Consider the following 12,877-nt stretch of genomic DNA (forward strand, 5'->3'; position numbering starts at 1 on the left):
CGTATCCCGTGATGCTTTTTACTGCTTATTTTTTTTTTAAATGGCGTCCCAACAATCAGAAGAAGATTATGAGCGCCCCAAAAAAATCCCTAAAACACTAAAGGAAAAAGATTCTGGCAGACGATTGATTGTTATTCTGGAAAAATCGTCGCTGGAGGCAGTGAAAGTAAGCTATTTTAATGGGTTGGTGGACCTGATTATATTTTTCAGGGTTTTGTCCCCGGTATCTCTGTGCACGTGGGTTTTGTCACAGGCAAACCAAACAGAAGTGTTCGTGTATCGAATATTATCTTTAATTTGTGTACCGAACTGTTAAGAATCGCGGCTTAAATGAAACCAGATCAATCTATGACAACAACTTCAATAAATTGGCTTTATTACAAATATATTCAGTACATCTGTAAATTAAAGATAATCTTTGATACACGAACATTGTTTGCTCTTGATTATTCTCATCCTGTTTGTTGCCTCTGTTGCAGAATGGTAAAAATTTTGAGTTGCTTAACTGTGATCAGCACAAAACTATCCTAAAGAAGAATAAGAGAGATATTTCATCTGCAAGGCCAGATATTACTCACCAGGTAAATAAATAACAAGAAGCTGCAGTAACGTTTCTACAACAGCCTTGGATCATCATAGCATCATAAGACATCATGAAAACCAAACAGCCGCCCTCCCTGTTTTCTTTGAGTGACAGGCCTCGGTCATTCCTTGTAAATGCTTGTTTTAGTGCCGAGCTTTCAATAAACGGCCTGTTTTGAATTAGCGCTAAAGCTTAACAGTGACCCACTTCTCATGATTACAATAATGCAATGCAAAGATACAGTATCATAGTTTAAAAATTACAACTTATTATGACTGATACATATAAGGTTATATATATGATTATTAAATAGCAAATTTTATATGGGGCAGAGTTACCAAGCTATTAGTGATATTGAGTGGAGCGGTTGTCATCTGGGGCGGGGTCATTGGATACCCTTCAAATAGGTGCTCAGCAACCCCACCCAAAAGATGTAAGGATAAGTGAATGCAAGGCAGACAGAGTAGACATCTTTTTTCACTATATAATTTTATTTTCACTATGTCATTCACTCAAATCTGTAAGAGCTTGTGCCAAGAGACAGCATAGAATCTAGAGATTTTAAAAAAAATGTGAAAACTATGGTCACTAAGTCAAAAGTACCTAAAAGAAATGGTTTCCCACCAACCCACCATCTAACCAATTCTAACTCTTATCCTTCTATACAAATTGCTACTTTTTATGAAGCCAGTGCAGCTCTTTCATACAGTATAGACAACTGGTTCTTGCTTTAAAAGAAGCCAACAAGATACCAAACAAAGTGTTTTTTGTTGTTTATCTTTTTTTTGTTAAAGTTGTCTCTTTGTTTCTAGTGCCTACTGATGCTTTTAGACAGTCCCCTGAACAAAGCAGGTCTTCTTCAAGTCTATATTCACACTGAACGAAATGTACTTATAGAAATTAACCCCCACACACGCATTCCAAGGACATTCGACCGCTTCTGTGGCCTAATGGGTAAGATATTAAATTAGCTTAGCTGTGTGTTAGAACAACAAATAAACTTCAAACCTCAACCCAGTCATTGATGAAACCAGCTTCATAATTCAGGGCTGAAATTTTACACCTACTAGTTTCATAATTTTAGTTGTATTTTTTAATGTTTTAGTTTAACAAAGTTGTATTTTTTTAATGTTTTAGTTGAACAAAAATCTTTTGGAAGACCAAAACAATTTTTTTCTGGAACTCTTGAATATAAGACATTAGTATATAAAACTCGGGAACATCACAGGAACAAGTGATTTGATTGGTTGAGAAACTCGGATAAAATGCAATGTATACACCTCCTAGAAAGTGGATATTTTCTTGCACCCCGAAATCAAGAAAAATAGCAGGTGTAACAGCCAATTTGCAGGTGTTTCCGAAAAGAAAATAAAAAGCTTGTTTTATATCCTTAAACAATTTTACCATTTCCGTGGATGGTGGCTTTAAAAATATCTATACCTTGAGCCTTTGGCTCTCAGTAGATATTTTGCCACTATCCACCTCAATGGAAATGGTAAATTGTTTATTATTCCAGGCTTTATTTAGCTGGATTTTAATTTAATAATGTCATCATTCAAACCTTACATACATTATTTAAATTAAATACCTAATATCGAAGTTTTAATACCTTTCAGTCCAGCTTCTTCATAAGCTGAGTATACACGCATCTGACGGACCCCAGAAACTGTTAAAGGTAACTTGAATGACTATGCTTTCATTTGTGTGGTCACCATATCAAAGCGGAAAACTCTAACCATGAAACTTTTAAGTTCCATGGAAGTGTGACAATAGCAATGAATGGTGAACACTAGTGACATAAGGACGTAGACATGAGCATTCTTATGTTTGTATGTTAAGCCCAACATGTCTACATTGTCTTTATGTTGAACCATTCACACTTCAACATACGAACATACTGTAAGAGTGTGCCTGGCTACCATATGTACCTTTTGTTGTTATGTCACTAGTTTGCACCAGACATAAGGGAATCAACCTTTATTCTGAAGCTTTGTACATATGGATATTTTCCAATGAAACTCATGCACTATAAGTCTTTTTTTAATTGTGATCTTTTGCAGGTCATCAAGAATCCTGTAACAGATCATTTACCTACAGGATGCAAAAAAATTGGTACAGATTTGTTGTTTGTGGCTTGTATTTTTTTAGTTAAATTTGTTTCCATCACTCAGGGATGTCAACTTTCCCAGCTATTCCAGGAATGTTTGAGATATTATTTCCTCCAGTTTCCAATATGGTGTGTTAACAGATTTTTCAAGACGAAGACTTCATGTCCATGAATGTCCATGATAATACTGTTTTCTTATTTGAGTCACTTTAATGCATGTACAGTATGAAAAAAAACTATTAATAAATGATTGATTGTTGATATGATTGATTATGGCTGGTCATAAAGGAAAATGATAGTCTTTTAGGACTTGGTAATAAATATGAACATGTGTCTTTGTTTGCAGACCAATTATATCTTGGAATTCCCATTAAGGAGATTCGATACAGTTTCCCGAATCTCCAACCATCCTGTGAATCACAACTCGTATCTTCTGCTACATGGAACGGATCATCAAACTATTTGGCCATGCCATGTACATAGGGATGAACTTTATAAAATAGGTAACATGTGTTTACATTGGTGTTTCTATTGCAACAGAACGGCGAACCCATTAAATCCACTATTCGCGTTGTGCTGTTTGCTACCGGGAAGTTTTTAATAAATAAGCTTTCAGTGACTGAAAATAAAAATTCCTCAATTTCTCGAAATTCCTCTTATAGATTTTAATTAAGTCTTTCATTGCCAAAACGCCCTGAGACGCCTGTAAAATATAGGCCCAACTCCAAAACGTCGGAAATGCAAACTAAACATCACCAGACCCGGATACTCATAGATTCCTCCAAGGCATAGACGACCTTCAAAAGCGCATCCTAGCAATGTAATAGAATTGACTCTTTTGTCAAAATATCAACCTTGATTTCTGACCAGTTCATAAACAAATGCTTAAACTTAGAAACATTTCTTACCAAAAAAGACACAAAATTCCGAACTACAAATAGAGACAACCAAACACCTCACAAATAGATACCTTTATTGCGCTCCGTCAGGTCCCATTTTACTGCAATCAGTCTCAATAATCAAAGCTAGAACCTCCATTAGAAGCTAGTCACCATGTTTAGCCTATTTTGCATGCCTGCACTGCATCATGGGAGTCTTGGAAACACCTTGACAGACAGGCGGGCAATCTCCTCCCCCAGAATCAACATTTTTTTTTATAAGTCTCTTTGCCCCGAAGCCAAACAAAACATTTCCAGGTCCAAGGAACCCAGAATAAGCCTATAAACAATTTTAGAATAAGGTTGGGTAACAAAGATGGCCCACATTGGAGAGTATGAGGCCATTCACCAGAAAATTCCTTACTCACTTGGTGAAGCCCAGACAAGGAATTATCCCATTGAATCAACCTCAGCGTGCAAAAATCCATAAGCACAGCATTAATTATGCCCCAATAGACTTTATGATGTCCTAAGGCACTCTCCAGATGTGAAAAAGCTGTAATTTTTAAGCAAATTACAAGCAAAACTGTTGTAAGCAACAGGCTGTAGCAGTGCCGTCGCTAGAAAGAAAAGGCATTGCAGTGCATTGTTGTCAACTTCAAGGGATACCGTCTTGGGTCTGTGGTAGCTTAGCTTAACTGATAGTGTTGGACTTAAGATAGGGGGGGAGGTTTTTGTTTTCAGTCTGTTTTTCTTACAATTTTGCTCAAAAGTACCCAGGAGTGAAAGGGTTTAACTTCCTCTAAGTGTCGTCCTAGGTCTGATGTACAATATCCTATAGCTTATTTGTTAAAAATTTCCCTGTAGTGAACAGCTCTTCACGAATAGTGGATTTAATGGGTTCGCCGTTCCGATGCCATAGAAACAGCAATGAAAGCAAATGTTACATTTTCATAAAGTTCATTCCTAGCTACATGGCATGGCCAAATAGTTTGATGATCCGATCCCTGTAGCAGAAGATACAAGTTGTGATTGACAGGATGGTTGGGCATTCGGGACACTATATCGAATCTCCTTAAATGTAACACTTTTTTTCAGGAACTTCTTGCCATGTTGAAAAACTTGTTAATGTGCGAGACATGGTGCCATCAGATGAACCTATTGTGTTTGTGGTTGGTGCAATGGCTCATGGATCTGTGAGTTGTACTTTAAATATTTTTTATCACTAACCTGGTTCAAAGCCAATCCATTTTAGATAATGGTTCAGTGACAATATAGATTATTCTGCATTCATGTCCCAGTCCCAATTGCAAGATTGCTGGCATTTGCACAGTTCTCAAAAGCTCAAGACTTATTAAAAACAAGGTGGTGGAAGCACCTGACTCGTTGCCCGAAAAACTCAAGAGCTAATGTATGCAAGCAGACTGCAGCCCCAAAATAGTAAATGTTTATGTTTTTTTCACCCATTGGAAACCTCATTGACAAATTTAATGATACCCTCTAAAAATGCACAAAATAACTCAAAGATTTTCTTTACAAAGCTAGATCCAAATGTTATATTGTCAACCTATCTTTTCAAAATTGAGTTCAGTATTGCTTTGGCTAGGCAAACCTGTAAATGGGATTAGGGGAGGTTTGACAGTGACATAGCCAGGATTTTAACAGGAGGGGTCGAAAGAGGCCCCTATTAGATATTTTCTCCTGTACTTTATGTAATGTCTCATACATTAACTGTATTTTGGCTGCTGAAAGGGGACCCCTCCCCCTGGTTACCCCCCTGACTGACTGCTAAACATGGCTACAGTTGTCCCTTTCCCTCCATGTAAAAAAAGTATCAAACGCATGTCCTCACTTTTTGTGCCCACTGCGTTGGTTGTGCCCCAAGGTGTATGCAAGGGGGGGGGGGGGGGTAGTAGCATCCTCTAGTTGTACCGTTTAGCATCAGCAAATTTTGATTTTTGTGTCCATAGGTCTCTCCAGAGTACATAGAAGACACAGTGGCTATAAGCCAATATCCACTCTCAGCGGCTCTTGTGTGTGCCAAGATATGTACAGCATTTGAGGAGGTCTGGGGAGTAGTGTGATATGCCAATTTTTACATTAGATTTACTGAATGCTGTAAATAGATACTTTGCAATAAACACTCATGTATGATCCAGTTTGAATAAAACAGTTGATAAAATGTTTGCTAAGAGATAGTATGAGACCCCCTAGTGATAGAAGAATTGGAAGAATCTTTGAACACCCTTAAGGAGTAGCGTTTAGGGAAAGTTCATTTATTATCCTGAGAGGGGGGGGAGGGAGGAGGCGTGAGGATTTTGATAAAAGTGAGGTTAGTTAATAGGAGGGGGAGGAATTGGCTGAATTCAGAAAAAGTGAAGTGATTCAATTTCTCAAAGATGCAACTAACTCCAGGTTGCAACCTGATAATGGTTGACGCTATAGATGACGAAAAGAAGCAGAAAAGCCTTTTCGATCTTCTTGCAAGAAAAGCGCAGCAAAAGAAAATATAAAAGAAAGAGAGTGAGGAAGACAACGAATCAGATATGAGCGTTGATTTTGAAGACGTAGAATGAGCGCTTATAGCATTAAAACGTTTTGTTTATATTTTTGATATGGAACATAAGTACTTTATAATATTATATAGCGGAAACCATGAAAAAATGTATATAGGGTGTATACAGGTTTGCATTGCATAGATAAAACGTGGTTTAATACGTATCCTGGACTCCTGGATTGTGCATGCTAAATAACTGCCACCAAACCGAGACAAGTTAAACCAAGAAGTCTGATTTGACCCTTCGTCAAATTATATAGTGGAGATAACTGTTACGTGTTGTGTTCAATAGTTTATTCCCAAAGAAAGAGATCAGATCTACATGGGAGTAGGTAATATGATACAGTATCATTGAGCTGTCAATCATCTAAATATAGCGCTAAGAACAATCAGTAAAGTAATCATGCAACAATAACACCCAATAGAATCAGTGATCCCCCTTTTAAAATCCAAACACTTTCGACGCCCCCCTTTAGACCTCTGAAATCTCTTGAGGCTCCCCCCACAGTATCTTTATCCCCCCCCCCCATTCTTTGGGATAATAAATTAACTTTCCCTTGGTAGAATTTTGTCTTCGAGCCCTCCCGCTATAGTAGTGTTTCTCCTATGATCAACTCACTAGGATGGGAATCCTTGGAACAACGTAGGCAATTAAATCAAGCACATATGTTCTATAAAATCTACAATGGCCTTGTTGGTATATCTTTTCCACCCGAAGTAACACCTATCACAAGAGTCTCAAGACAACCCAACTGCGCGCCCTTCCATCAACTTGTAACATTGAATGACACTTATAAATATTCATTTTACCCAAGAACTATAAGAACTTGGAACAGTATAAATTTATCTACAATCCCAGATTCGTTAGCTAAGTTCAAGGACAGTTTATTATTAAAAGTCCAAACCAATTAATAATACCTATTGATATATATATGCATGAAAAGATATATTTATTTTTATTTAACATTTACATTAACAATTAACATATTTTTTACTAGTTTCTGGTCTTTAGAGTGCATGCCATGGATGCATGGAGCGGCTGCCAAACTAGCGGGAGTTGGCTCAAGGGTGAGGCAAAGATTCTTTGTTTCGCGCTTGGGTTGATTCTTGTTGGTTGGCTGTTTCATGCATTTATGGCATTCACTCTATTGATGATAATTTTAATTTCATGTATTTACATATTGTATTTTCTTTTTCAACTCCTAGTATAGTCTTAACTGTTTTTTAGGAGTATAACTATTAAAGATTAAAGATTAAAGATCCCCTCAACAAATGTTCCAAATCTTGCACGGTCTTTCTGTTGTCATTCGATCCAGGCCATCCAGCCGAGCGAGTTCTCAATGGCCGACTTCCTTCGTTAAAAATCTTCAATCTCGCCATTTTTGTCGCTAAAGTCGCATAAGCACATTAAGTTGTCACAAAGAAAATAGTCTAAACTTTTTCAACGGAAAATTTATTCGGTGAAAGCTACATCGACGTTGGAACGAGTAGCCCTTGTCTCTTTAGAATCGTGCGGTGGCTATATTATTCAAATCACCCTTCTACCCAGGTAGGCATAACTTCATTTGCTTGCGCATTACAAATGTTTCCTATCGCATTATTCACGGTAGAATACGGAAGTCGAAAAGGTCGTTCATATACTGAAATAATCTATACTAGATTTTCCTTGGGGTTTTCTTGTTGCTAAGAATTTTGATATGAACGAAATTCAACCTCCCGAAGCGGAATTTACATATTTGCACTAGAACATTAGCATATTTTTTATGTGTGTTTCATCAAAGCTATTTTCAATGGTTACCATAAAAAAATAAACCAATCCATAAAAACTGCACAATGAATTGTTGTTACATAATCTTGCATCTTTTAACCCTTTCACTTCTGGGTACTTTTAAGCAAAATTGTAAGAAAAACAGACTGAAAACAGAAACCTCCCCCCTATCTTAAATCCATCACTATCAGTTAAGCTAAGCTACCACAGACCCAAGACGGTATCCTATCCTACATCATAAAGTCCATTTGGGCATAATTAATGCTGTGCATTAATTGTAGTTTGGAATTGTGTGTCCTTTTTCGTAAGAAATGTTTACAGGTTTAAGCATTTGTTTACGAATTGGTCAAAAATCAAGGTTGATATTTATCAAGGTTAATCAAGGTTTATTTTTGAGCATTGCTTGGATGCGCTTTTGAAGGTCGTCTATGCCTTGGAGGAATCCATGAGTATCCGGGTCTGGTGATGTTTGGTATGCATTTCTGACGTTTTGGAGTTGGGCCTATGTTTTACAGGCGCCTCAGGGCGTAATAGTAATGAAAGGGTTAACTAATCAGAGAGTGAACAAAATGACAATAAATCAATATGGGATGTCCAAGTAATCGAATTTAAAGGCCACATACAGTTAAACTTTACTTTTCTGATCGTGATATGGTTTGTCAAACTTATAATGCCAACATTTTTTCAATTTGGGAAATAAATATCATATACATGAAAACAGCACAAAATTTTGATCAGGAATATACTACAAACCTGCCCAAGTTTTTTTTTTTTCAATCTTTCAAAGAATGAAACATTTCAATATATATTTGTTGACTCTTAATGGGGAGCTTAAAAAAACAAATCTCATGACAATACCTATGTAAGAAACTGATTGAAATACAAGGTTTACCCTTGGCCAATCAGTCTGAATTAGAATAGTAAGGCTTAGGTTTGCACACTTCAGAATATTGCAGCAACTCTTTAGCTTTGGGTAACATGACGGAAAAACCTGGAAAACGCGCAATTCCAGATAGAGAGAGAAGACACAATTACTTACAATGGCTATAGGTTCCTTGTTTTACGGATTGATTTTCAAAAACACAAATAACGTGAGGCAGAAGTGCACATAACCAGATTTTGGCTTTGTAAGATAATTTTTCCTTGATCATCATTGCTTTGGCATCAGTTCAGGGACGAAAAGCTCAAATTTCAATGACGCTTTACAAAAAGTCTCATCAATTTAAAAAAAGTCGCACTTGATATTTTGTTTGCTATAAGTTACTAAGTACTCAGAGAAATTCTCCGACATATTTGATGTGACTTATGTGACCATGTGGGCTTATTTGAAGCGTCACATGTTTTTCTGTCATGTTGCTTTGGGTATGTTATCAACTCTGGAAATGTGTTACTGTATAAGCTTTTGACATATCAGTATTGGGCATGTTATCAACTTTGGACATACACCTACAGTAATTAAAAAAATGTTGTCAGTGTAAATAGCAATTGGCAAGAGGTATTTCCACAACTGTTGGGTATCGTGCATCTCATTATATTTCAATAGAATGCAGGAGAACATGGATCAATCATACAATAATCAATTAAAGGCTATCAATGTATAGCTCTGGCATCACTGGAGTTCATTTATTAACACCTTTCGGTCTCTGAACTGCCATTCACTGTTTACACCTTTTTTTAAATAGTATGTTTGTTTGGACGTGTTGGAAATTAAAATTGTGTTTTCTTACCCCACTTCTTAGGAACAAGGGTGAGCATACATAGGAATACAAAATTATTCACCACATACAGTAGCTTGGATACTTCCGCAGTGAGTTTGGACTGTAACAAACAGAAGTCATTCTTATATGTGTTGAAAATTGCACACACTAAATTGTTAGGAAGGAGACATTTTGTACCAATGTTAGAAATATTTTATTTGCTTAGATTATAATGTGCAACACAAATTGGAATGACTTTGTTTCACTGCTCTTGTAGTTAGCATTGTTTATTTCTCTTTCTAGAAACAATGACGTCACACACCAATCACACAGTATTCTGCAAATATGATTGCACGGCTAAGCACTGTGAGCTGATTCTTCGCCTTGCCTCTTGTCCAGACAACAAAAGACTAGTTAAAGGCTTAGCAAGTCTCAAACAGTCTTTATATGAAAAGCTGCAGGAAGGCTGGAACCCTCATTCAAATGTGGATGACCCATTGGAGGAGTTTCAGTGGCCTCTTGTTCACTGGGCCTGTGTGCTAGGCAAGGATTATGCTTTAGAATGGCTCTTTAAAATGAACTTTCGGCCAAATGCTGTAAATGAGAAAACTGGTGAAACAGCAGTTCACAAAATGTTACACAGTTTGTATGGGGTATGCCAGCATGGAGGTATCTCAATCCAGCAGACATTTAGCAAGTTTTTGGACTTGCTGAGAATGCTGACTTCACATGATTGTGACCTTCTGTTAATTCCCGAGTCATCTAAGGGCAACACAGCACTCCATACATGTGCAACGCTTATCATTCGCCAAGAAGGTGCCACATCTGAATTGGAATACTATGAATATTGTATGACTGCCATATTACGCCGTATAACAGCACACAAGACCTCTGTCACCAACATTGCTTTCGATGCTTTGAACTACAAAAATAAGAAGAATAAAACTGTTCTTCATATATTGGCAAAAAAGAATATCTCTATTAATATCTTGAGGTACCTTGTAAGGAAGTTTGGTGATAGGATTGACCTGAGCATTGAAGACTGGAAGAACAGAACTGCTATGGATGTCGCAGTGAACAAAGGTGCATCATCTATCGTGCAGCTTTTAAAAACAATCGGTAATAAACCTATTAAGGTAAGTGGCTTAACCAAAAATGGCGGGAAGAAGGCAGAGCCTATTGAAATACAAGACGAGGAGGTGCCAGATAAAACTGACGAAGTGACGAGGAAAGCTGAAAAACAGAATACGCCTAAACTATCTTCATTGTTTGAAAAGGGCAAAAGTGTATCAGAAGTTCGAATCAAGGAATCATTATCATCATCAACAACATCATCGTCAACGTCATCAGCATCAACAACAGTATTCCATTGTGATCAATTCATACCAGAAGATGGTATGGAACCTGTACTATCTAGGTTAATGACTCATCAGTCAGAAAAAGTAACATCATCTGCGTATGTGTCCAAAGATACTTTGGGTGTGGCTATGGAGGTTGTCTCCCTAAGTGGCACCGTAGAGATTGACACTAGTAACGAGGTAGATATTCAAAGTGGGGAGCTTCTTGAGAGGGTTCAGGGCCACTCGTCCGCACCAGGAGCTCAGTTACAAGAAAGCGTATCTAGTGGCGTCAAAGATGAACTAAGTGAAGGAGCCTTTGAGGAAAAGATTCCTGAAAGGCCCACTGCTTTTAGTCCGGCTTCTGTCGGCGTTGCGAGTTGTTCTTCGTCAGGAGACAGGTCAGTTATCAGTCCTGACAGAGATAGCGGCATCGGGGAGCTTTTAGAAGGTAGAGTATCATCCAGTCCTCTAATAAAGCTCATACACGAAGAGAAAGACGTTGTGTCTATCCTGCAAGCGAGACTCGAAGACAAAAGAGAGAGACTTCGACACGAGCTGCATGAGTACACGCAAAACATCCAGAGTAACCAGAATCGCGAAGGAGCCACCGTCGTTACTCTTCGAGAGATTCTGAAGGAGCGAGATGATCTGATCAAACGCGACCTGCAGGATGCCGGCAGAAGAGAGAAGCTTGTGAAGGAACTCAAGGAGCTGGATGCTTCTAGAACAAAGACACGGCTTAGAATGACAGAGATAGAGCAAAAGATTGCGGAGCTGAGGAAGGCTTCAGAGAGCTTCAGGTCAGACTTTACCAAGAAGAAGGAATGCTATAATTACATGAAGAGGAAGTTGTTAGAGTACGATGAAGCGTTGAGTGAAATCTCTAGTAAGGAAGGTTCTCATGCTGCAAAAAAAGAAAAACTTTCCTAGTTAGTCGTGTTTTTTTTGCAGTATATACTGATAGCTAGGCAAAATATGTTCTTAATATTTTCTACATAATTTTTGCCCCACAAACCCTGCATGGATTGGTCTGCACTTGCAGCCATATGTTTATATATAGTTTCAGGTAATTGTGTTATTACATCTCTCACCATTTCGAACCATACATAAATTTAAATTTCTATTTATTGCCGATTAAAGGAGAGGGGAGTTGATCCAAAGTTGACTTACCCCTCCGCCATTGCATTTTTCTGTTCAAGTAATTACAGTAGATCTCATACATCCCTAGTAAAAGTTCAGTTCTAAAGGCTACCTTATTACACTTTGTTATCGCGAAGTGAAAATTTTGCGATTTTATGCCGTCACACACGACACATTATCTCGTATTTATATCTTATTTTCGTAAAAGAAAAGGTCACTTAATTTTCGTTTCTTTGTGACTTTTGTACAATAATATCAAGCAAAATATGTGGGCCTGAAGAGTGCTTAATAATAACAAAAACTAACCAACAGAAATATATACAAGCTGTGTGTATAAACTCCATATTTGATTCAAAGTCCTTTTTTGTACTCACTAAATTTTCGCGCATCCCGTTATATTTGCGACACGATTTTCGAGTCACCTTAAAAAATTGTGAATATGGCTAAATTAAAGTGACGCGAAAATAATATGTTATAAGTAACGCGAAAACAGTATGTTATAAGTGCCCCATCCCCCATCTTTTGACGGTTAGATTTAGAATATCCCAGGGGTAGCAATCATGTAATGGAATAAGCTTAAAATAAGAAACTCTAAAACGTCCAGCTAGTACGGTCGTTCGCCTGCCAAAAGCAGAGATCAAAAGAGAGCATTTTTTTCTGTGTTTTATTACAAGAATAGTGTTGAAATATATTTTACTTATAAAGTACTTATAAGTTAGATATATGAGAATTGTGTACCCTAAAAAATAAATGTAAATATAGAAGGTTTATCATGTCTCATTTCATCGATAAATTATAGTAAAAAGT

General features: G+C 37.4%; 2 protein-coding genes across 2 annotated transcripts; both read left to right on the forward strand.

The window, feature by feature from the left end:
- LOC5512875 (ribosomal RNA small subunit methyltransferase NEP1) lies at positions 1-5,750 on the forward strand. Its single transcript, XM_001633144.3, has 7 exons — positions 1-166; positions 480-581; positions 1,396-1,537; positions 2,200-2,258; positions 2,644-2,695; positions 4,667-4,764; positions 5,539-5,750. Exons 1-7 carry the CDS (start codon positions 41-43, stop codon positions 5,650-5,652), a joined length of 693 nt encoding a protein of 230 aa, XP_001633194.1. The 5' UTR covers positions 1-40; the 3' UTR covers positions 5,653-5,750.
- A 1,683-nt stretch (positions 5,751-7,433) lies between these two features.
- On the forward strand, positions 7,434-12,838 carry LOC5512877. The gene is made up of 2 exons (XM_032382426.2): positions 7,434-7,674; positions 9,894-12,838. Exon 2 carries the CDS (start codon positions 9,899-9,901, stop codon positions 11,858-11,860), a length of 1,962 nt encoding a protein of 653 aa, XP_032238317.1. The 5' UTR covers positions 7,434-7,674; positions 9,894-9,898; the 3' UTR covers positions 11,861-12,838.
- Positions 12,839-12,877: the final 39 nt, after the last annotated feature.

This window comes from Nematostella vectensis, chromosome 4, assembly GCF_932526225.1.
Source record: "Nematostella vectensis chromosome 4, jaNemVect1.1, whole genome shotgun sequence".
Classification (NCBI taxonomy): domain Eukaryota; kingdom Metazoa; phylum Cnidaria; class Anthozoa; order Actiniaria; family Edwardsiidae; genus Nematostella; species Nematostella vectensis.

Excerpts from the sequence above, each read along its gene's own strand:
- LOC5512875 (XM_001633144.3), top strand. The coding sequence starts at position 41 with ATGGCGTCCCAACAATCAGAAGAAGATTATGAGCGCCCCAAAAAAATC. Across the intron at positions 1,538-2,199 it reads CCGCTTCTGTGGCCTAATGG|TCCAGCTTCTTCATAAGCTG; the intron begins GTAAGATATTAA and ends AATACCTTTCAG. Across the intron at positions 4,765-5,538 it reads GTGCAATGGCTCATGGATCT|GTCTCTCCAGAGTACATAGA; the intron begins GTGAGTTGTACT and ends TTGTGTCCATAG.
- LOC5512877 (XM_032382426.2), top strand. The coding sequence starts at position 9,899 with ATGACGTCACACACCAATCACACAGTATTCTGCAAATATGATTGCACG.